Source organism: Aristolochia californica, unplaced genomic scaffold (genome assembly GCF_029961685.1).
Source record: "Aristolochia californica isolate CCGP_79_NKW_82.1479 unplaced genomic scaffold, dmAriCali1.0.hap1 SCAF_5, whole genome shotgun sequence".
NCBI classification, from domain to species: Eukaryota; Viridiplantae; Streptophyta; class Magnoliopsida; order Piperales; family Aristolochiaceae; genus Aristolochia; species Aristolochia californica.
In genome coordinates, this window is record NW_027182214.1 from 43,215,028 (window position 1) to 43,236,263 (window position 21,236).

The following is a 21,236-nucleotide window of genomic DNA, read 5'->3' on the forward strand; positions in this document are numbered from 1 at the left end:
CATCCATTATTCCATTTTTAAACAATTATTTTCAGAGAACGGTGAAAAAAGGCAACTAGATGTTCGAGGAAATCTATAAATTATCCACACCAGACGAGAGTGTCAAAAACTTCTAAGCTTTTTTCTACCAAATGGGTAGATGTACAGCACAGCCCACGTGGGAGATTGTTAAGAAATTCACGTTTCTTATTTTAATTTGGATAATATATTTATTATATAATTATATTTTTTTATTTTTAATAGAATGAGCTGAAATTAAGTGATCTAATTTTGTCAAACCCATTAAGGAATGGGTCATAGATATGGGTCATAAATATGGACCAATTGAGTAGATACCATAGAAAATTATGGTAACCTTTTATAAGGAGACACATAATGGTTATGGTCCCCAATATATTAAATCACACACAGTTTTACTTCTCCCCCCATCTGGAAGAGAGGCGATTTAGTTAAGGAATAATTGTTTTCAATCCTTATATTCTAGCATGTTATAAATTTTGGATTAGAAATTACTATTACGGATTCTACCAAGAGGATCACTAGCTGGCCCTGTAAATGAGAAAGGGTTTCTCCTTTCTGCATAAATTCCTTGTCATAAGTAACCACGTACACATCTCAGACATTCAGAGCACACTGTGACTAAAACCAGCAAGCTCCCCAAGAGAGTTCATGCATGAATTTATATCCATTCAAGCAAGTGAATATCATATCACGACGTGCAACAATAAAGATGGTGAAGCCAACAACCCCCTTCCCCCTTATAAGCAGATCCTTGTCAGCAAAATTCAAAACAGGACATTCTATGTTTGTTTCTCTATTCCACAAGCACAAAAAAACTAGTCTATAACATCTCTGAAATGAAAAATAAGGGCATCTCCACAGGCATATAGGAATCAGAGGTTGATAGGATTCATTACCGTTCTTCCCTCTTGAGGCCTCACTCATCTATGTTTCTCACTTCTTTGTATTTTCTGATCTCACTTTATCTTCATCATACATAGGGCGAGAACTTTGCCTGAGCAATATATAGTGTCATCCCTTCCCTTTTGGTATCAGTGTGAAAGGAGGTCTGTCCTCCCCCTGTTCATCGGAGAGAGGGCAGGAGCCAGGAGCCCTTCCTGTGATGGTAACAAAGAGAGGGGAGATGAGAGTTAGCAACCCTCTTGCCCTCTCTTTGTCGCCCTTCACCCTTTTAACTGGAATTATAGAGAAGGATCCCTCTGTAGATGATAAGGATATAAACATGCCCCTCCCTCTTCTACTAACTAAAAGAGAAAGACTGTTAGTTGCTTCTCATGGATAATCAAGTTAACAGTTCCTATTTTTTAGGGTCCCTTAGATGTATACGTGGTCCATTTATTAGTAGTAAACAGAGATTTTCTACCCCGATACAAATAGATTCTTCAAAGAAGGGATAGGTCCATTTATTTTGAGAGAGAACTCCATAAGCAGGATAGCCAAACCATTACCAACCTCCTATGGTTGGTTTAGAATTTTGTAACCTGACTCTGATCTCCAGAATGTAGACCTATGCTGTACCTCGAAGGTCATAGCAATGACCACCTAGTGTTCTTTCAACATTTTCCATTTTCATGCTCTTATGTTACAACATTTTCAGGGTGTACATACCCGTCGTTCGCAATTAGTCACCAATTCTTGTACAACTGCAGAAAAGGTCAACAAGAAAACTACAGGACCGACGATAGCTTCCAAAAACCCAAAGAATATAATACCCTTTAATGCTGGCAACCCTGCAGTTCCAGTGCAGGCAATATGTGGCGTTACCTACCACGCTGGCTTAATGGAGAGAAATGGCCTCCCTTCTCACACCCCCAAGGTCATCTTCAATTTCGATCCCTTCCAAACAGAGGGCATTGTTATTTACACTCTGCTCAGAACTGCAATTGCTGCTTGTAGCAATCGGTGAGTCCGAAACACTAATTGTCCTGCTTCTCACAGGCCCTGACCTTACACTGTACATGGAAGAAGCGGGAATATTCGTCATAAGTGGGTGTAGATTGCCTGGAATGCTTCTTCGAAAATCCTGCACAGAAAGAAAGAGCAAAATCAAAATGTTGCAAATTACAGAGATCTAGCCACAAAACCACAATCAACCTACACAAATTGCACAAAATACTGCACAGGTAAACTGGACTAATTAAAAAATTGCTCGACAAAACAGGACACACCATATGCCTGAGAGCCATGTCTAATGATTTCTTTGAGAGATTTCTGCCAAAGCCTGAGCTATCTGGCGATGAGGATGACTTGCCAGCAGTGTTACCAAGGGAGGATCGCTGCTCATCTACTTTAGGAGGTGCCAACTTTCTCATGTTTATTACCCTCTCAACCATCTTAGTTCCTATCAAAACAGGACTCGGACAATCGCTACCATTGGAATGTGATCGGTTTGTCAAGACAGAACTTCCACTGCCATGGTTACTACCATTAGATGCCCTCCCTCTTGAAGGAGAGCAAGATTGCCTTCGTGGTCTGCCATTTGGAGAAGGTTCGACAGAAGAAGAACGAGTACTGGGGGCTCCAGGTCTGCCCCTTGAGGCCGACAATGGCCTTTCAGGCAGAGATGTCCTTAGATTAGGTGGAGCATCAAGTGAAAACCCAGGCATCTCTGAAGGCTTCCATGGCCTAGATTTCACTGTGGGGGAGGTTCCACGTGAGGGAACAGGATTTTTTGGTGGGGGTGCCGTCTTGGTAACTGAGGATGAACGACCAGGTGGACCTGTACTTGCAGGTCTACTGGACGGAGTTGATGGGCGTCGGGTTGGAGTTGCTGATCTTGTTGCAGTCTTGGCTGCCGATGGCAGAGTTGGCCGGGCTGTTGGAGTGGATGATCTTGCCACAGCAGCTGATGGTTTTGTTGAAGGAACAGTGGGTTTGGAAGGTATGCTGGCCCGTGATGTGGGTGTGGAAGGTCGTGAAGGTTTAGATGTAGAAAGTAAAACAGGCCTTCCACTAGGCGTTGCAGGGCGAGAAATTCGAGAAGTGGTTGACCCAGGTCCTCCTGATGACGAGGGCCTCCGAATTCCAGTACTGGAAGAGTTCAAGCCAGGAGATGAGGATGGCCTAGTCACTGCATTTCCCCTTGAATTGGGCTGCCCCTGAGGATTGGCTAACTGCACATATAAGCAAAAAATGAAACACCTGCATGGAAATGAAGCAAAAGCCTAATGTGTTCATGACACAGGCATGTCAATAAAACTCAACAGAAACAAACCTAAGATACATTGAGCAAAATGAAAAATGTCCACAGCAGAAGTGAGTTCAGGACTCACTCTTGATTTCATCGCAGTGGGTCGAGTCTTGGGAGTCCCAATCTGACTCATCACTGTATGCTTGTTTGTCTCTGCCTCGAGAGAAGGAAAAAGAGGGGTGCCTGGGGGAGTCAAAAGCCTGCAAATAGACAAGAACTCCCAATAACTCCAACCATTAAGGGTAGAACAGTTCTAACAATTTTACATATATAAAAACCACATTCAGTCCTTCAAGCAGAACCAATGACAAAAACAGATTAGAGTGAATACAAAACATTCTGCTAAATAATCTCACAGTTGCCAAGCACATGTTTCATTCGTCTTTAAGACTACTAGCAGCAAAAACTGACTCAACTAAAGAAGAATTAAGGCCTGAATCAAAATAATAGTTAATAGAAAGGAATCCGACAGGTAAATATTCTCTCCTATTTGCTTTGGTATTTTATTCCTGTCTATTAAGAAGGGTGATAAAAAAAAATGAAAACCACTATTCTAGTAAAAAAAAAAACAGTTTTGACCTTTGTGATCTCCTAAAATGTTTGACTGCAGCAGACGCAAAATAAGCCACTCAAAGATCATATCAAAAGAGGGTAACAAAACCTAATACAACACCCTAAAAAAAAGTGATCATGAAGAACACAATCATTGAATTTCTCTTGCAGCCCCTTTTATATGCCAATTCATGCATAACCAAACTCTAGGGAGCAGGCAAAAGGGGAAAACCAATGATCACTACATACCACAGAAGCTGTGCACACCAAATATGACATCCAACACTTGTAGCAGTCTTAGCAAATGAACATTATTAGTTAAATATGTTTAAATGAGAACATTACATTTTCGATTCTAACATCAATCTTCTTCTGAAAGCATTAACACTAATCTTTGTTTAAAAGTACTATTGGTCCTATCCTTTTTTAAGTCTTTCTACTACATCAGGTCCATACTTGGTTACCCTGTGAGGCTCAAAATCAAGACCATAAAAATACTAATTTAATGGGAAAGTGTTTAATTTCAGATTCAATAACATAAATGTGTATCTGGATCAACCTGAATAACCATCTGTGGGCTGGCTTATGATATAGCAGTTCATGGTGGAAACAAGCTTGAGACTTGATCATTCATACTGGCAATACTACGTAATTATCTTACCAATCTTGTTGGTAGATAATTGCATAACACACGTGAGATTTCCATGTCTTCTACAATAAATGGAATATAACTGCTATGGATACAACCTAAAATCACGATCTGCAACACTTGATTTAACCTCGGAGTGCATTTTGTGTCTCCAAATGCTTTAAATAGCACAGGATATTTTGAAACTGATTATTCTCCCTTAACCAACATCATCCCAAATAGTTTTTTGAACGATAACAGATGCAACACTTGCCAATGTAGAAGATCTAGTTGAAGAATATCTAAAGACAAAAAAATCACCCCAAAATTTCTCATGTTTATGAAAGCAGAAGAAAGAAGGAGGCTTCATTTAAAGAGGCCTGAATTTCCTATTTTGAGTACAAGTTTCAAGAAAAGAAAGTCCTAAATTAGAAAATTCTCTAAGTTGCAATTTCCTTTTTCAAGCATGCTGAAAATAGTAGTTTTAATTAGACAATTAACTTTGCTAGCAACTTGCTGTTTTGGTTAAAAGCTTCAATTAGAAAGTTATTTCTAATGGTAGTTCCATGTTTTAAATTCCCTGTTTTAAGTTTGGTTTTTTTTTTTTTTCAGAATAAGTATAGCCTAAAATTAGAAAGTCTTTAAGTTAAAATTATTTCCTATTTTTGAGTTGTTTCCAGCAAGAAAAACTAAATTAAAGAAAGTCCTAGATAGAGTCTACTTCCTAGAATGGACAGCATATGAGTGTCCTATTTTATTCATCTATATGCCCATAAATAGCCCTCACACGTAACACAGTAATTACTCTGTTGCTATTGAAAAAAGTTCTGGTTTTTATTCTTGTAACTTACCCTTCTCTTTTTTCTCCATTTGCTAATTTTTCTACTAGCTGCAGAAACCCTACGGTAAAAACTGTAAATCTAGGAGGAAGAGAGAAATTAAGAAGAGAGAAAGAGAGGAATGAAGAATTGAGAGAGAGAGAGAGAGAGAGAGAGAGAGAGAGAGAGAGAGAGAGAGAGAGAGAGAGGGACGTGAATTCAGTCTCCTTGGGGGTCATGCCCAAGCCCCAACCTCTTTATTAAGTGGGCTTGAGCAATTTTACAAATATATCCCTCTACACTTAAAAACAACTTAACTTCTTATATCTCCCATAATACATATCCAAATTACATAAATATAAAATAGAGATACAAATAAAGATGTAGAATAAGATAGCGTAGAATGTAAGAATCACAGCAGATCTAAAAAGACCAAATTACCCTTCTGCTCATTTCTTAACACCTACTTTCTATCCTTCAAGTTTTATCATTAAACTCGAATCCAAACTCTAGTTTTCTACGTTATTGCTAAAATCTAAATCCATATTGTAGGTTTCCAAGTTGTTGCTAAAATCTAAGCTACCCATACTCTAGAAGAAGCATTCAACTTTGCTATTTCTTGAATCTAAACCACTATGCTATGTCAATTAGTATCAGAGCTACTATTCGCATTTTGGGTTAGATTCAAGCATCCTTCATAAAAGTCAAGAAAATTGCTAAATTCATTCTTGCACAGAAAATATGGAGGCAAGTCAAAGCACATCGTGAGGAGTTCCACAAACGCCCAGAGGAGTTATGAGCAGAGATGGCCAACAAATTTGATTTAATTAGTCAACAAATTTCAAAGCATTACAAAGCTCAAAGTTCAAGTTGGAGATAAAGCCGTTGAGTTAGTAACCCCTAAGCCACTTGATCCAACCCACCCATCACTAATGAAGGGCTCATGTCCAAGTAAGATGTTTTATGAGAAAAATCATGACAATAATTTTGGAGTCTCAAGGTACTCCAAACACAAAATGGATTCAGGTTTTAAAAAGGAGATTCCTGGATTCAATGGTGGACAAGAAGCCAATGATTATCTAGATTGGACAGGTCACTAACAATGTGTTCAAAATCAAGAAATTTCGGCATAAATTTAAAGTTCCTATGATTGCAAGTAAATTAGGGGGATGAGTCGCTGCTTGGTGGCAAACCCTCACCTTACACTGAAAAGAAGAAAGTCAAGAGGACTTAGTGGCAAGTTATGTTTGTGATCTAAAAGCTCACACACAAATATTTCTAATGCTAATCAAAAGGCCAAGTTTCTTGAGAAGTGGTACAGCCAACACTCTTCCAAACCTTCTATCACCCAAAACAGTACCTAAACATTTAATACACCCATTGCCTCATCCCAACCCCAAAATCCAGCAACCAACCCCTCACTATTTTATAGACTAACCATCCAAAATTTCATCTCAAAACCCACCCAACTAAAACAAACTTTACCTGTCACCAATGGGAAAATCTGGTCAGTATAAATCTCAATGTCCTCAAAAGGGAAAGCAATTGCTAGTCCATAGAGATGGAAGTTTGAAAAGGTAGCACTGTTTACTGTTGATGACGAGGAAAAAGAAAATTATGATGAAAATCTAGAAGAAAAAACTGAAATAGTTGATGCTTCAGATTATGGCCCAAGTTTGATGAATAAAAGGGTCTTGTACACTCCTAAACAGGAAATAGATTGGTTGAGGCTTATCATCTTTACAACTACATGTTGTTGGGGAGGACATGCAGCAAAAGTTATTATTGATTCCGCTATTTGTGAGAATGTGATTTCACAAGATGAGGTCTCTAAACTAAACTTGAAGATCTAAGTTCACACACATCTTTAACGAACTAGCATGGTTCAATAATGCTAATGAAATGCAAGTGTCTCAAAGATGCTTAGTTACTTGTACAATTGGAGACAGGTTATCCACACTCTAGAGGAAGCATTCAACCTGTTATTCCTTGAATCTTAACCAACATACTACATCAATTGGTATTCCTATGTCAAACCACTTGTAGTTGACATTATAAGGGACCAATTTGAAAGGAAAAACAACAGCACAAAAAATATGTTGCCTTATTCTTAAACCTTTCAAAGACTGAGGACCTCTCGATTTCTTCCATCTTGCTCATAAGCGACTCTTATAGCAGTAACCAGTTAAAAGATGTCCAACCAAATCATCCAGAAACTCCTTGCTATCCGATATACCAACACCTTTTTCCTTCGATAATGAGATAAATCCATGGATCCAGGTAATGACCTTCACCAGTTATTTCATCTCCAACGGCCAATTCTTATGGTCACAACAATGACAATTCCACCAATTTCTTTCCTCTGCAAAAGAAATTTTTCCTCACTGGCAATGTTTAAAAGTTTAAGTTGTAGAACATACAAACCCAACTTGAACTCTTATTTTCTTGTTTTTCTTTTTTTCTTAATAGCCACAATGAGATAATTCTTACAAATTAGAGCATGTAAACAACTTGTTAGACAGCACAAACCAACATAACACAGACTCATATGAGAATGTTAGACCAGACCACAAGTAATAAATTTCAACTACAGAATTACAATATTACCAATCATAATCACTTTTATCACCCTCGGAGTTCAGGAAATCATCAGTTGCAGTCTTGCGTGGTGGGGTAGATGACATTATCTTGAAGATGGGAGAACTGCCTCCTTTTTGCCCTATAGACATCCAAAGTAAATAGATGAAAAGAAAAAGAAAACAAGTTAATGCAGAACTCTCATTGACATTATTCAAATAAGCGCCCAGAAGTCAAAATTTCTAATATGCAGATTTTAACAGGGAAAGAAAACAGTCAACACGGAAGGAAGGAAAAATTAGCTCTGTGGTGATCTTAAGTCAATAGAGGATCCAAACTGTGCCCAGCAAAATCAAAACATAAACTGATCTAGTAACGAAACTCTTTTTGGATGGGAAAATACCAAGAAAGACAACAGCCAAAAAAACTGTACCTAATGGGGAGGCCAATTGATCAGGACTCTGCAGAAGGAGGTTATTTCGTTCCTTCTCTCGTTTCCTCATCTCAAGAAATAGAGCAAGTTCTTCTTCTTTCTCCTTCATCATCGTGCCAAGAGTTCTTCCAGGTCTCTGCTGCACTGATGTCTGCTTTGGCGACTCCGGGCCCCTAAAACTGCGATTCATCGCACTTCGAGATATAAATTCCAAAGAAAACTCTATGAACAGAGGCCTAAAACCTGATGCTCATCAATCACTTCAAAACTACAGCCACTCCGAAAAATGAAACGTCAGTCAGATGCCCACCAAACTAAATTGACGATATAGATCTAAAATCCAGCTCAAAGGCCGCAAATGTCTGCACGGAGAGCTGGCACTCGACAAGCATTTTCCCTATCACTTCCAAAACCAAATCTCTATCGAGAGATACAAAAATAGTACACAAGATTTTCAACCTCAAACCACTCATTCCATCGCATCACCACTCCACACCAGAACTCTTTCATAACCTCTCAAAAGACGAGTCCTTTCTTTTTTTAAATAAGTCTCTACCGACCAAGAATCAAAGACATAGACGTACAAAATAGCTCGATTATTGCAGGAAACACCAGAAAACGGGCAGCATTTCACTAGTTCCCCTTAAACCCAACCATCACACCGAAAAAAAAAAAAAGCCTTCCGCACCTCGTACTAGCGACCTAATTTTCATCTACTCCACCAAACATCAGCTGTTCTCAAGCTTCGCTAGCTTTAGCGAAAAAAATAAACACAAAACCAAAACAATACAAAAAACACCGTCTTTGTTTCTAAGATCTGCTACAACGAAGCTGGTAGGTCAAAAAAGGAGAAAACAAAAACCAGAGCTGAGAAGATTTTTCCTACTCCTTCAGTCGAACAGTGGAAGACATGAGGTAAAAATGGAAAGAATGCGCGAGACACTCGGGGGAACAGGGACGAAGTCCTCTCCCTAGGCCTCGCTTTCAATTTTGTTGACGGGACAAAACAACTCTGGCTAACTCTCGTAAAAGCTACGTTTTTCAAACGGATAACAAAGAAGAGCAACTGATTTCAAAACAACCATAAAAGTTCACATAAATACTATAATGCCACTCTTTGTCCATATTCGGGCTTCCGCATAGGACGCCGCCGGTCCGTGAATTTTATCATTTGTCCCATTTAGAAGAACCTATCTTAATTAGGGCCAGTCATGGGTGGTTAAACTGAGAATTAGTCCCCACTTAGACTTAGTTTTACCTCGAATTTCGACGCGTGGCGATAAAAATTTAAATACTTTTATAATTATAATAAATTTATTATAAAATTAATTTAAAAATAATATATATCAAATAAATTATAGTAACTTTATATAATTTAATATTTTCTTATCTCTAAATTTGATTTGAAACCTTCCCTTAATATAAAAAATTAGAGTTTAATCACAGGTTCTCAAGTCTAATAAGGCAAATTAAATAGCTAAGGTAAAAACTCGAACCCGACTCAACTCGAGATAAAACTCAGTTTTTAACTCGAGGTTATATAGTGATTTTCCTGATTCGCCTCTTTGGCTTTATCCGGTAGACTCAATTTTCACCACAAGGAAACAAAGGCGCTCTGACACTTCGACACGTTTTTGAATTTTAAATGGGTCGACCAGAATCAACAACCCGGAGACTCAGAATTACAAAATCGATGGCATTGATGTAATTTTATGAAAAAACGGGGGCTTAGAATAATTTGATTCTAGGGAGCAGAGGGGGTGGAAAGACGAGAAAAGGAAAATTCGTTTCTGTACCAACATCATCTGCACATGCACAAGCCATGACTCCACGTCAGCTTCAAAATTCGTTTTTTCGAAGTTGTGGTTCACTAGAAACCGTTCGATCCCCTCAATGACGGGCTCCGCCTCATCCAACGGTGCCTTGTGCTCGACTTCCAAGCGGATGACGTCTTCGTCTTCTCCTCGTGACTCGTGTTGTTTGAAACGTTGAATTTGTGCCGCTGCTTCCGGGCTTTCACAGAAAATGCCCTATCGGTCCTCCGAAATTTAGATGGTTATATTTGTGTTTCATTTAATTAGAAGCAGCGGCCCTTATAGCTCAGTGGTAGAGCGTCAGTCTTGTAAACTGAAGGTCCGTAGTTCGATCCTGCGTGAGGGCAAGAACTCATACATAGTCATTCTATTTTAATAGACATCAATAACCATTTCTTCTTTGACCTCCCAACCAAAGGAAAATGAGGGAAATTAAGGGGATCTAAGAATCTTCCTCGTGACTCCATGGGTCCCGTCTTCCTTCCTCGTCACTCCATTATTTCAGTTACGCAAGGACACCATACCGCACACGCAGACGCTGCCATTGAAAGAACTGTTTCAAAGTCCCACCGCTCGATGATCGATCTTTGTTTCTTACGTCTGTCCCTTCTTACGTTTGCTTTAGCTTGTAAGGATCAAATTATCGGAACCCGAGACTCCTTCGTCATGAATAGTTTACAGTGCAGGCAGAAGTTCTTGTGTTTTTTTTTTACTGGATTTCAAGCACCTGACTAGCTGATACAGTTTATCTTTGCAGAGGAGAGGCGTTGCAGCATTCAATCGGCCATGTTTGGGTTGAGAAAGGGTATTAAATCATTTGACTAACGTCTTCCTCGACTCATCGGATTTTCTATTGCTCCTCGCTGATGTTGTCAAAAGACGAGCGCAGCAGTGATTTGGAGTTTTTTATTTTAATGGTTAATAGCCAATTAATACACTACGTGTATTTTGGATTGAGCTTTTAGACGTGTTCTATTATTTCTTTCTCTCATTGTTTCTATTAGGGGAAGCATAATTGCAAGAGACAAACATTTACATTGAGACATAGGCTGCAACTCAGTTTATCTTTTTCTAAACGGAGGTTGTTTAGTTGGTTGCCCACCAACTTCAGCGGACTGCAAGTTTACAAAATTAAACCACATTATACTCCACAGCCGCCGTAGAAGGAACCGGAATCACAGCTCGCAAGTTATCGTCCGGTGCATTTTATTTACATTATCTCTTCTCAATTGTCGTCCTCCGCTGGTAATCCCCAAGAAATTTCATCGATTACAATTTACACGCATTTGATAACCGGGTTAATCGGAACATGTTTCCGGTTATTCTAGGCTTGCCGCTTTTCCGTTTTTGAAGTGAAATGATTTTCTGAATATGCTGTCACAGCGTCAGTCTCTTCTCTCTTGTCGTCTTCCACTTTATTTGTATCGACTTTAGAGCGGCAACCCTGGTCCCAAACGCCTCTGACTATTAGAATGGATTTCGGTTCTTTTCGTCTTCCTGGAGCTATGGGTTCCCCGTTAGTTGGCAGACAAGGCATGGATTACCGGCTGGTTTTCCGGTTTCTCTTTGTCTTCAGCTTGGTAGCGTTCTCCGACTGCGTTGAGTTCGGCAAAAGGAAGCATGAAATCAAAGGCCCGATTAAAACTCTTGTGGTTTTGGTCATGGAGAACCGCTCCTTCGATCATATGCTCGGCTGGTTGAAGTCCACCAGGCCGGAAATCGATGGCCTGACGGGAGCAGAGTCGAATCGTTTTGTGGTATCTGACCCCAGCTCGCCGGAGATATTCGTCGCTGATGATGCGGAGTTCGTGGATTCCGACCCTGGTCACTCTTTTCAAGCTATCCGGGAGCAGATTTTCGGGTCCAACGATACTTCGGCAAGACCTGCACCCATGACGGGTTTTGCTCAACAGGCGGAGGGGATGGCTCCAGGGTTAGCCAAAACTGTTATGAGCGGCTTCAAGCCTGAGGTTTTACCGATTTATGCTGCTCTCGCGAACAATTTCGCTGTTTTCGATCGGTGGTTTGCGTCGGTGCCGGCCTCCACTCAGCCGAACAGGTTTTACGTCCACTCCGCGACGTCTCACGGTGCTTCTAGCAATGTCCGGAAGGACCTCATTCACGGGTTCCCGCAGAAAACTATTTTTGATTCGCTGGACGAGAACGACCTCAGCTTCGGGATTTACTACCAGAACATCCCCGCCACCCTGTTCTTCAAGAGCCTCCGGAAGCTGAAGCACGTATTCAAGTTCCATAGTTACAATCTCACATTTAAATTGCATGCTAAATTGGGTAAATTGCCGAACTATGCGGTGATAGAGCAGAGGTACTTTGATGTTGCGGCATTTCCGGCTAACGACGATCATCCTTCTCACGATGTGGCTCTCGGGCAGAAACTGGTGAAGGAGGTGTATGAGACGTTGAGGTCGAGTCCGCAGTGGAACGAGACGGCATTGCTCATCACCTACGATGAGCATGGAGGATTTTATGATCATGTGCCCACTCCAGTCTCAGACGTTCCGAACCCGGATGGGATTATTGGACCCGATCCCTTTTACTTCAGATTTGACCGGTTGGGTGTCCGGGTGCCGACTATTCTGGTCTCGCCGTGGATTGAGAAGGGAACAGGTTAGTTTCTCTGTGAATTATGTCGCTACTTCTTTTGTATGTATTTGTTAATTGTACCTCTCTAAAACATTCTACTTGTTTGATTTATCTGTCTAGTCTTCAGAAGAACAGAAACTGAATGTATTGCATCAGTTCTTGCTTACTCTGCCATCCATTCTATCCTTTTGATGCGTATTTGCCTGCTTTGATTTGTGTTCCCAAACTGCATTAGCATCTCAACTCTGAAATATAAGTTGGAAGGATAAGGAAATGGACTTCTTCCAGTGTTAGTTATAGTTATGTACTGCAACTGAACAAAAAAGGAGCCTGTCTTGTATGACTTGTACCTATTGTTGCTGGCCCTATGCCTGATTGTTTACAGTGCTATGTTCTACTGATCAGTTTGGATTACTTGTGTTCCTCACGAGCTTTGGAAATGCTGCAGACCAACTGAGTATCTTTTTTGAGTTGTTTTTATTGTTTTGTTCTGGGTCATTAGTATGTGTAGTTGTCTGGTTGCTATAAAACAAACATCTGATGTGCTTGTCATGTTTGGCTATGATCACTTAAACCAAAACATAATATGGGGACCTGGGCTTCTCTACATATCAACAGCTATCGAGAGCATTCCTTTTCTAGTGGGACCTTTGAAAAATGTCACTAGATGTCTCTTTGCATCACTATTGGTCAACTTTTAAGCTTAAAGACAGGGAACAGCTCTCACTGACTTCTTCTATTTCATGCCCCCTTTTTTTTTATAATTATATCCTCTGTTGCTCTCCATTCTGTGCTTGAAGTTCATTACACCTTGTAAGCATAAAGTGCTAGTGAATGGAAATCATTCTTACAGTTATTTAAGTTTTATGGAGAGGGTGGGGCACATGAACTCTTGATGATTCTCTGTGCTTATGCTGCTTATTATCTAATTATGTGTAACTGTCTTCACCCATTTCTTTTAAATTTCACATGCCCATTATGGGCTACTCTGGGTGTTCTAATTTGATTCTCTCTCTTTCTTGCACACTTAAAATATTTTGAACTTTTATCTACAATTCTGGTATTCTGATTCTTATGAATTTATTGGCAGTAATTCATGAGCCTAATGAGCCCACCCCTAGTTCCCATTTCGAGCATTCATCTGTACCTGCAACTGTGAAGAAGCTTTTCAATCTCAACTCAAATTTTCTAACAAAGAGGGATGCTTGGGCTGGGACATTCCAGAGCTACTTCTCTCTCCGTAAAACTCCACGGACTGATTGTCCAGGTATGTATCTACTCTCTGATTTTGCTTGCTTCTGTTTACTTGTTATATAGCTCCTTGCATCCTATGATATAAAATGCAGATGACATGCTGCTTGAGTCATTTCTCACCTCTCAAGCAATTTTGTGAAGAATAAAGGCACGGTGTAACTGAGATCCCTAACAGGGGTGGATGTTACAGAAACTTGATACATATCAGGTTCCTAAAATCTGATATGTATTGGATGTTTCGTGTTATGTGACACTTGTAACATTTTGCTGTGACATTTGTGGATGCCTGTAATGTCTCCTCCAAAATCTAAGCCGTTTCAGACATTACTCATAACTTTCATGGATATAACCCACCTTTGCCCACTAGACACTCGTCAGAGCATGACCCTTCTTCCTTGCAGAAACATGGGTTTACCGAGATATGTTGATCGACCATTCACCATCTTGCACGACGATTTCCATATTCTGAGTGCTTCTTATCTGACAATCAGTGAAATTTGTCCTTGAATGCAGAAAAACTTCCTGAGGTAGTGAAACCACTGAGGCCATCAGGTCCAAGGGAAGATGTCTCCCTGTCCGAGTTCCAGGAAGAGCTCATTCAGTTAGCATCTCAGCTGAATGGCCACCATGTCCTGAATGCATACCCAGACATCGGTAAGTCGATGACTGTGGCTCAGGCCAACCAATATGCAGAGAATGCAGTAGCTCGGTTCTTGGAAGCTGGTAGAACTGCTCTTAGAGCTGGAGCAAATGAATCTGCCATTGTTACCATGAGGCCCTCCCTCACAAGCAGAACAGCAGGATCCTCCTCGTTGTCTCAGAGCAGTTGATTCTTTCCTAGAAGACCTACCTGGACTTCATTGACACGCACATGTACATATCTGAATTGTCTCTGGAGAAGGGCTGTCACGATCTATATCTGTGATCTCCCCTTCTTCTTCATTGGTTTCTGTAAATGATGTGTACAAAGGGTTGATTTCTTTGTTTGCTTGGAAATCTCTGCATGTAAAGTGGAATAATAATGATTAAATTTTTAGTTTTTATTTTCTTTTCCATGGAGTTCCAGACCTGGTCAAATTTTATACGAGTAATTTTAAAATTATACCTATATAAGGAAAAAACTTTTTTCCAACCCAAAACCCCTGGCCATCCCAAGAGCGGACCGTATCCGGCCCTATCCGGCCCACTTAGGATGGCAACAGTGGCATTGGGGGTATTACAGTCTTTTCACAAGAATAAGCTCTCCCTGCGTCTTAAACAAATCATAGATCAAGCTTGGCCTCACTCGCAGCATGTTAACCAAACTGCTCATGGCTCATTTAATCATCTAATAAGTCTATTTTATCTGGCAAGTTGAATCATAGAGTGGCTTTTGGTCCAGAGAGGCCGAGAAGAAACCCCTTCGAGCGTTCCGAACGGAGGCGATCGACCTCCTACTGCAATTTCCCCATTTCTTGCAGTTTCTTTATCCTGCTTAAAAAGTAATTGACCATGGAAAATTGAGGAACGACTGATTTACGTAAACGCAAAGAAGTCTCTGATTCATCGGGGAGGTTTAGAGCTCTACCTGGTGCAGAGTGGAGAGGAAGAAGAGATTGATTGCCCTAACTTGCGGTAAGAAATTATGTTGCCCGGGTTGTAGGATTTGAAAATGGCGGAGAATCTCAGTAGTGAAGCGAGCAGTAGCAGTAGCATCGGAAGAGGTGAAAGCGTCGTAACCGATCATGGCCGGAGGAGGAGCTCTTGCGGTTACTGCAAATCCGGTGGCTACTCCAGTCTATCTCACGGTTATATTTTCTTCTTTCTTTTTCTTTCTTCCATTGCATTTCCCTTTTTACTGGTGCTATATCAGATTTTTTAAAAAAAAAAAAAGAAAAATTTATGGGGAGAAAATTTATTAAGAAAGAGAAACAGCTAAGGGAGATTAACAGTCAAAACAAAGCCTTGGAGAGAGACCCCTTCTTTAGCAAGGTATCTGCCAAGCATTACACCACGAAACAGAAATGCATCGTGAAAGTTCGATAATCTGATCAGAATGGTTATATCAGATATATGTACTATAAGATTCGATTCCGAAGATGGCAATTGAAATTTATAAATTCTTTTTTATTGCAATGTTTTGGTTTGTAATTCTGGAAGATCTTATAAAACTTTCTGGAACTGACGCAGATTGGAATTTGGAATTTTAGGCTTTGACGAGCAGACAATTATTTTTACTATTTCGGTATTATGTCAAATTACCTTGCAGACGTTTGGCACATCGAGTTTCTTGAATGCTCATTTGATTTCATTGAGTAGATATTACACGAACCGATCAGATGAACTTACAGCTGTTTATTGCTCTACTCTGTGATTAGGATTTATTTAATTCTCTTAATCAAGTGAAAACAACATGGTTCATTTGTTAAGTAGAATTTGTTTCATGAAATTGCTAATACTGACTATTAATCAAATTACATTCACGGTGGAACTTTATCGTTTACCTTAGGAAATCAACTGCTTGGTTATCTGTTCTGGGTTCATGAATTGAGGCTATGAATGTAATTCTGAATGTCTTGGCTTTACCTGGCGGTGACAAAATTTTGTTTCTCTGTTTACAGTTTGTGCTAAAGTATCTTTCCTTAGTGAGTCATATGGTTAAGGATGTTTCTTTTGAGGTGGCATTGCTAGTGGTTTCCATCTCATATATTAAGTGTTACTTTTGTGTTCTAAGTGTCTGTTCAATTGTTCTGATGTCCTGTCAAAGAAATTGCTTTTGCAGGTATATGGGCCCATAGCATCACTGTTGATGACTACCAAGGTTGGTAACTTAAACTATTCCATATTTTTCTGAATGATCATTCCACTCATGCATCCCTACAGAAGTTAGTTATAATTGCCAAAACCTTGGCTATCGTAATAAATAACTGACTTAGAAAATCAGTTGACACTGATATGTTGGAGTCCATTAGTGCACAAAACCAAGACTTTCAGTCATTTTAATATTCTCTTTACATCAATGCTTGAAGAAGTAGAAGTAGATCACATTTAGCCTACTGAAATTATTATAGGTGTCTGAAGATATTCATATACTAGATTGCCCATTAACTATATTCTTGCTAGCGAGTTACTTAATCTAGTCTTTCTTTTGTTTACCGATGGCATTTTTGTGGAACCCACCCTGACCTGACCCGCTAAAGAAGGGGATGGATTTCTCATCGTATCCTGCAAGGCAGGAATGGATTTCCCTTGAAAAGCCTGTATGCGGTAGGATCAGGCACTGGGTTTGTCCTAAAAACCCAACTCGAGGTATATAAAAGTTATGTTTTATTTTAAAATATACCCTTAGTTGAGTTTAGATGACAAGTAAAAAAAAAAAAAAATTATCAAAAATTTAGGAGGTCATAAATTAAAAAAACGAAAACTTGTGATGAGGGACTTTGATTGAGCGGGGATGGAGCAGGCAGGTCCGTGGGGACCCAATGGGATTTGTCAGGATGGGGCAGGGATGGGGTTTGGGCACAGTTTTATGGGGCAGATATAGGGTTGGAAATTTAACCTTGTTGAGGGGTTTATGTGGAGATGGGTTTATGGGGCAGGGTTGGATTTCTCGAAACCTGACTTTGATCTGACCTATTGCCATCCCTATTTTGAACTTGATGAAACAAGTAAAAATGCTCAATTTTGATCAACACCTTGGTGTTGGGCCAAAAGCATTTGGAAAATCGTCGAGTCGTGCATTATTCTGTATTTCTTATATATTCTCCTTATTCTCTTTGCCCCTGCTTATAGAGCTGTTGGACCATGGCTGGAGGAGATCTGGTTCTTTCCTATACAAACCAGAGATGGAAAGCACATGCTGCCCATCATATACTATCCGGCTCAAGGCAGAAAATTTCATGCCCTCAAAAGAGCAACTACGTGTATACAGACGAATGCAAAGGTATGTTATTTTTATTTGTATTTTCATGTAGATTTTGACTCTTTTACATTCGGGTATATCGATTCCTATCTTTGGACATTGCTGATTCAAAACCGTCAAGTTTTCTTGGCTTTATGAGTGTTATTGTCTCTATATTGATTTGTTCTTGAATTGGAATATATATCATTGATAAAAATTTGGTTAACTCAATTAAAGACTTGACATCAGTTCTGGTTGATGTACAGATTCTTAGATGGTGTATACACTGCAAAGAAATCTCACCACTGTAAAGATGACCCGACATTAGTACTTAGTGCTTCTTCTAGTGTAAATGTCAGAGAATCATCTGCCAAGGACCTCTTCGATAAAAGTAAAGGGGAATATAATAATGATCACTATATTCATTATTTATCAAACAAAATTGATTCTGCCGTTAGTGTATCCATAGAAAGAGGTGAATTGCCATCAGGCATCTGCTTACCTAAGGCTGTTGTTAAAAAGGTTACTCAACAAACAAAGAAGAAGATAAGCAAGATATCTGGGGATCTATTATACACAAGCAGTGTAAGTTTTCAGATAGCCGCCGCCTTAAGGCGTCACCTGTCATCAAACAAGCAGGATTGCCAATTTGAGTTATTAGAAAAATCTGCTACTCAACATGGTCAGTTTTTTGAGTTCTCACCAACAGTTATTGCAGAAAAGCTTGCAAGCTTATTAGAACAGCTGGGAGACTATCCTGGAGTATCAGTTAAAGCCTGCAATGGGCACCTTAATTTTTATTCTTCCGACTATTCCAATGCTTCTGATGAAATGCCCACAAAACTGGATGTGGCCAATCAATCACCAAATGCCTGTGCACGAAATGCCAAACGAGGTCATTTAACCAATACCGGCATAAATAGTCCAGCAAAAAGACGTAGACTTGAAATTCGTTTGAAAAGGTCAAGCTTTGATCCTGAGGAGTATGCCCTGTACAAAAAATATCAGATAAAAGTGCATAATGATAGGCCAGATCATGTCAAAGAAAGCTCTTATAGAAATTTTTTGGTGGACACTCCCATAATATTTGTTCCCTCAACTGGTACAAGTTCTGTGCCACCTTTTGGATTTGGCTCTTTCCATCAGCAATATTTGGTTGATGGGAAGCTTATCGCAGTTGGTGTGGTTGACATCCTTCCCAGATGTTTATCAAGTAAGTATTTGTTCTGGGACCCAGACTTGTCTTTTCTATCATTAGGGAAGTACACAGCCCTACAGGAAATTGAGTGGGTTAGGGATGCACAAGTCCATTGTCCAAGTCTCCAGTACTACTATCTTGGCTATTATATTCACTCCTGCAGCAAAATGAGATACAAAGCTGCATATAGCCCCTCTGAACTTCTCTGTCCTGTTCGTTACCAGTAAGTTTCTGTTCTTCTCAGAGTTTTTGGATCTACAGGATTTCTTTCTAGTAGAAAGTCAATATCTCTACATTGAAACATTTTGTCATGTATTCTACAGGTGGGTTCGCTTTGACATTGTGAAGCCTTTACTTGATAAAAAACCGTATGTTATATTGTCAGATTTTATGAAGCCAGCAAATGGGACATCTCCTCAGCTACTTCTGGAAGATTTCTCCGTAAACTCATCTGCTGACCATGAAGTAATGGGCATGAGCGGATCATCCAGTGACGAAGATGTGGGAATGGAACCTGATATCCGTGGTTCAGATATAGGAGTTGATGAGGGATTTGGCACAGAAACCAGAGAAGTAGCATCTATAGAAGAGCTAAACGGTGATGTCAGTGAGATTGTGATTGAATTAAATGGTACTCGTGTGAGATTCAAGGTATGTATCTGTCTTTTAATTTTCATTCATGTTACAGATCAAAAATATTAACTGGTGGTGTTAAAGTGTTTTATCTTAATGTAAAATCATCCATAGCTCTGCACTTGTGGATCTGTCCTGTCCTTGTAGCCATTTTTCATTTGGCATGGGGAAAAGCCATTTTTCATTTGGGAGGGCGCTGTACTTCTTTTGCTTATCTCTCAATCTAATGGCGGATTATTTGTTTTTCTTTCATTTACTTGGTATCTTACTAGCAGTTAATTTGTTTGCTGTTCAAATAGTATTTAATATAAATGTTATGCATCGAGAGGTATTAAGAAAACAGAGGAATCAAGTTGAGAAACTTCGTGAGTATTAGTTCTTAAAGTCTGTTTTATTAGAGAACCAAAAATGCGGGTTTGTTGTGAGACTTGTTAAAGTCAAGCGCTTTCTTCTTGACTCGGCTGAGTGAAATGTGAGGATGGACATCTGATCTTCGTTTAGTTTTTATTTCTCAATTAGATGTGGCTATCAGGGGCAGTTGTAACTTCGAGTTTCCTTTCATGGCAGACTGTTGTAAGTAAACCCTTGACATTGTTTCTGTTCTTTGTGTTAGGAAGGAACTGTTCTTTGTGTTAGGAAGGAAATTAAGAGAACCATAACGTAACCCGTTAGATACAGCTTCAGCAGGATGATACCCAGGTGGCAAAAATTACTGCTGAAGTTGTTGCGTTCTTGCCTGTTAAGCTTTCAATTGAGGTTTTCATTATGCCGTTTGTTGGTGGTCTCCTATGATGATTGGTGTTTCAATGTGCTGTTACGATGAGAAGGGTCCTGAGGATTTGTCTAGATTGAATATAGTAGGAACTCCAGTAACAAAATTTTTCCTGCAATTTCTAAGGTTTCTATCTACTACTGTTTTTAAGATAATAAGATAAAAGATGTCAGCATCTACTCGTATATCTGTTTGTATGCGCCCGTGGAAAAGGAAATACAAACCAAAGATTGATTATTTGTTGTTCTTTTTTATGTGTCTTTGCTTTGATCTAATTTATGTCATCTGAAGGATCTACAACGAGCTTTTGGCCCCATCAAGGAGAAGCATCTCAAGGCGCTGGAACAACAATTGCACAGATATACCAAGGTAGTGGGACCAGAACTTGCTAATCGCATGGTATACTCCCTCAGATAAGTTGTACACGTTTTCTGTAATAGCGTTTTGTTTTTATCTGTGAGCTTAAATACTGTCAGCTGTCTGTGGGCTTCAAATGAAATTCAACGAAAAAAATCTTTGGATCTTGGTAACTGCAATTTTATCTTCAGAGCTTCTATCATTATTCAGCCTTCTTAATTTATGCTCGTCTCTTCATTCTCTCACCTCTCAAACACTGCTGCTGACGATTCTAATTTATGCTTGCTCGACTTTAGCATAAACACTGCTGCTGTCTCTTTTATTCATTTTTAATAGGAAGCAGAAACGAGAAAAGAACTGTAAATTACAACAAAAGCATTGCAAAATGAACTTTATAAAAAGATTATATCACATTTCATGTATTTTAGTATTTTTCTCTTGGATTGTTCCCAGTTCCATCTTTTAAATGTTCTTCATTTTGTAGGTTTTTCTTTTTTTTCTCTTT

General features: G+C 39.5%; 3 protein-coding genes and 1 non-coding gene across 4 annotated transcripts; 3 read left to right on the forward strand and 1 right to left on the reverse strand.

The window, feature by feature from the left end:
• Positions 1 to 1,328: 1,328 nt before the first annotated feature.
• LOC137966516 (flocculation protein FLO11-like) lies at positions 1,329 to 9,206 on the reverse strand. The gene is made up of 5 exons (XM_068813159.1): positions 8,220 to 9,206; positions 7,817 to 7,928; positions 3,294 to 3,411; positions 2,190 to 3,134; positions 1,329 to 2,044 (listed from the first exon to the last, which is right to left on the reverse strand). The coding sequence occupies exons 1-5, from the start codon at positions 8,407 to 8,409 to the stop codon at positions 1,799 to 1,801; spliced, it is 1,611 nt and encodes a 536-aa protein (XP_068669260.1). The 5' UTR covers positions 8,410 to 9,206; the 3' UTR covers positions 1,329 to 1,798.
• A 1,102-nt stretch (positions 9,207 to 10,308) lies between these two features.
• TRNAT-UGU (transfer RNA threonine (anticodon UGU)) lies at positions 10,309 to 10,380 on the forward strand. Its single transcript has one exon. It is a non-coding gene; the product is annotated as a tRNA-Thr (tRNA).
• A 1,141-nt stretch (positions 10,381 to 11,521) lies between these two features.
• Positions 11,522 to 14,899, forward strand: LOC137966515 (non-specific phospholipase C1-like). The gene is made up of 3 exons (XM_068813158.1): positions 11,522 to 12,661; positions 13,728 to 13,904; positions 14,405 to 14,899. The coding sequence occupies exons 1-3, from the start codon at positions 11,539 to 11,541 to the stop codon at positions 14,719 to 14,721; spliced, it is 1,617 nt and encodes a 538-aa protein (XP_068669259.1). The 5' UTR covers positions 11,522 to 11,538; the 3' UTR covers positions 14,722 to 14,899.
• Positions 14,900 to 15,235: 336 nt separating this feature from the next.
• On the forward strand, positions 15,236 to 20,942 carry LOC137966520 (arginyl-tRNA--protein transferase 2-like). The gene is made up of 6 exons (XM_068813166.1): positions 15,236 to 15,678; positions 16,653 to 16,691; positions 17,663 to 17,813; positions 18,038 to 19,192; positions 19,293 to 19,620; positions 20,666 to 20,942. Exons 1-6 carry the CDS (start codon positions 15,543 to 15,545, stop codon positions 20,789 to 20,791), a joined length of 1,935 nt encoding a protein of 644 aa, XP_068669267.1. The 5' UTR covers positions 15,236 to 15,542; the 3' UTR covers positions 20,792 to 20,942.
• The last annotated feature ends 294 nt before the right edge of the window (positions 20,943 to 21,236 follow it).

Excerpts from the sequence above, each read along its gene's own strand:
- LOC137966516 (XM_068813159.1), bottom strand. The coding sequence starts at position 8,409 with ATGAATCGCAGTTTTAGGGGCCCGGAGTCGCCAAAGCAGACATCAGTG. Across the intron at positions 7,929-8,219 it reads TCAATTGGCCTCCCCATTAG|GGCAAAAAGGAGGCAGTTCT; the intron begins GTACAGTTTTTT and ends GGATGTCTATAG. Across the intron at positions 3,412-7,816 it reads GATAAAAGTGATTATGATTG|GCTTTTGACTCCCCCAGGCA; the intron begins GTAATATTGTAA and ends GTCTATTTGCAG.
- LOC137966515 (XM_068813158.1), top strand. The coding sequence starts at position 11,539 with ATGGGTTCCCCGTTAGTTGGCAGACAAGGCATGGATTACCGGCTGGTT. Across the intron at positions 12,662-13,727 it reads GTGGATTGAGAAGGGAACAG|TAATTCATGAGCCTAATGAG; the intron begins GTTAGTTTCTCT and ends ATTTATTGGCAG. Across the intron at positions 13,905-14,404 it reads TCCACGGACTGATTGTCCAG|AAAAACTTCCTGAGGTAGTG; the intron begins GTATGTATCTAC and ends CCTTGAATGCAG.
- LOC137966520 (XM_068813166.1), top strand. The coding sequence starts at position 15,543 with ATGGCGGAGAATCTCAGTAGTGAAGCGAGCAGTAGCAGTAGCATCGGA. Across the intron at positions 16,692-17,662 it reads CACTGTTGATGACTACCAAG|AGCTGTTGGACCATGGCTGG; the intron begins GTTGGTAACTTA and ends CCCTGCTTATAG. Across the intron at positions 19,621-20,665 it reads GTACTCGTGTGAGATTCAAG|GATCTACAACGAGCTTTTGG; the intron begins GTATGTATCTGT and ends TGTCATCTGAAG.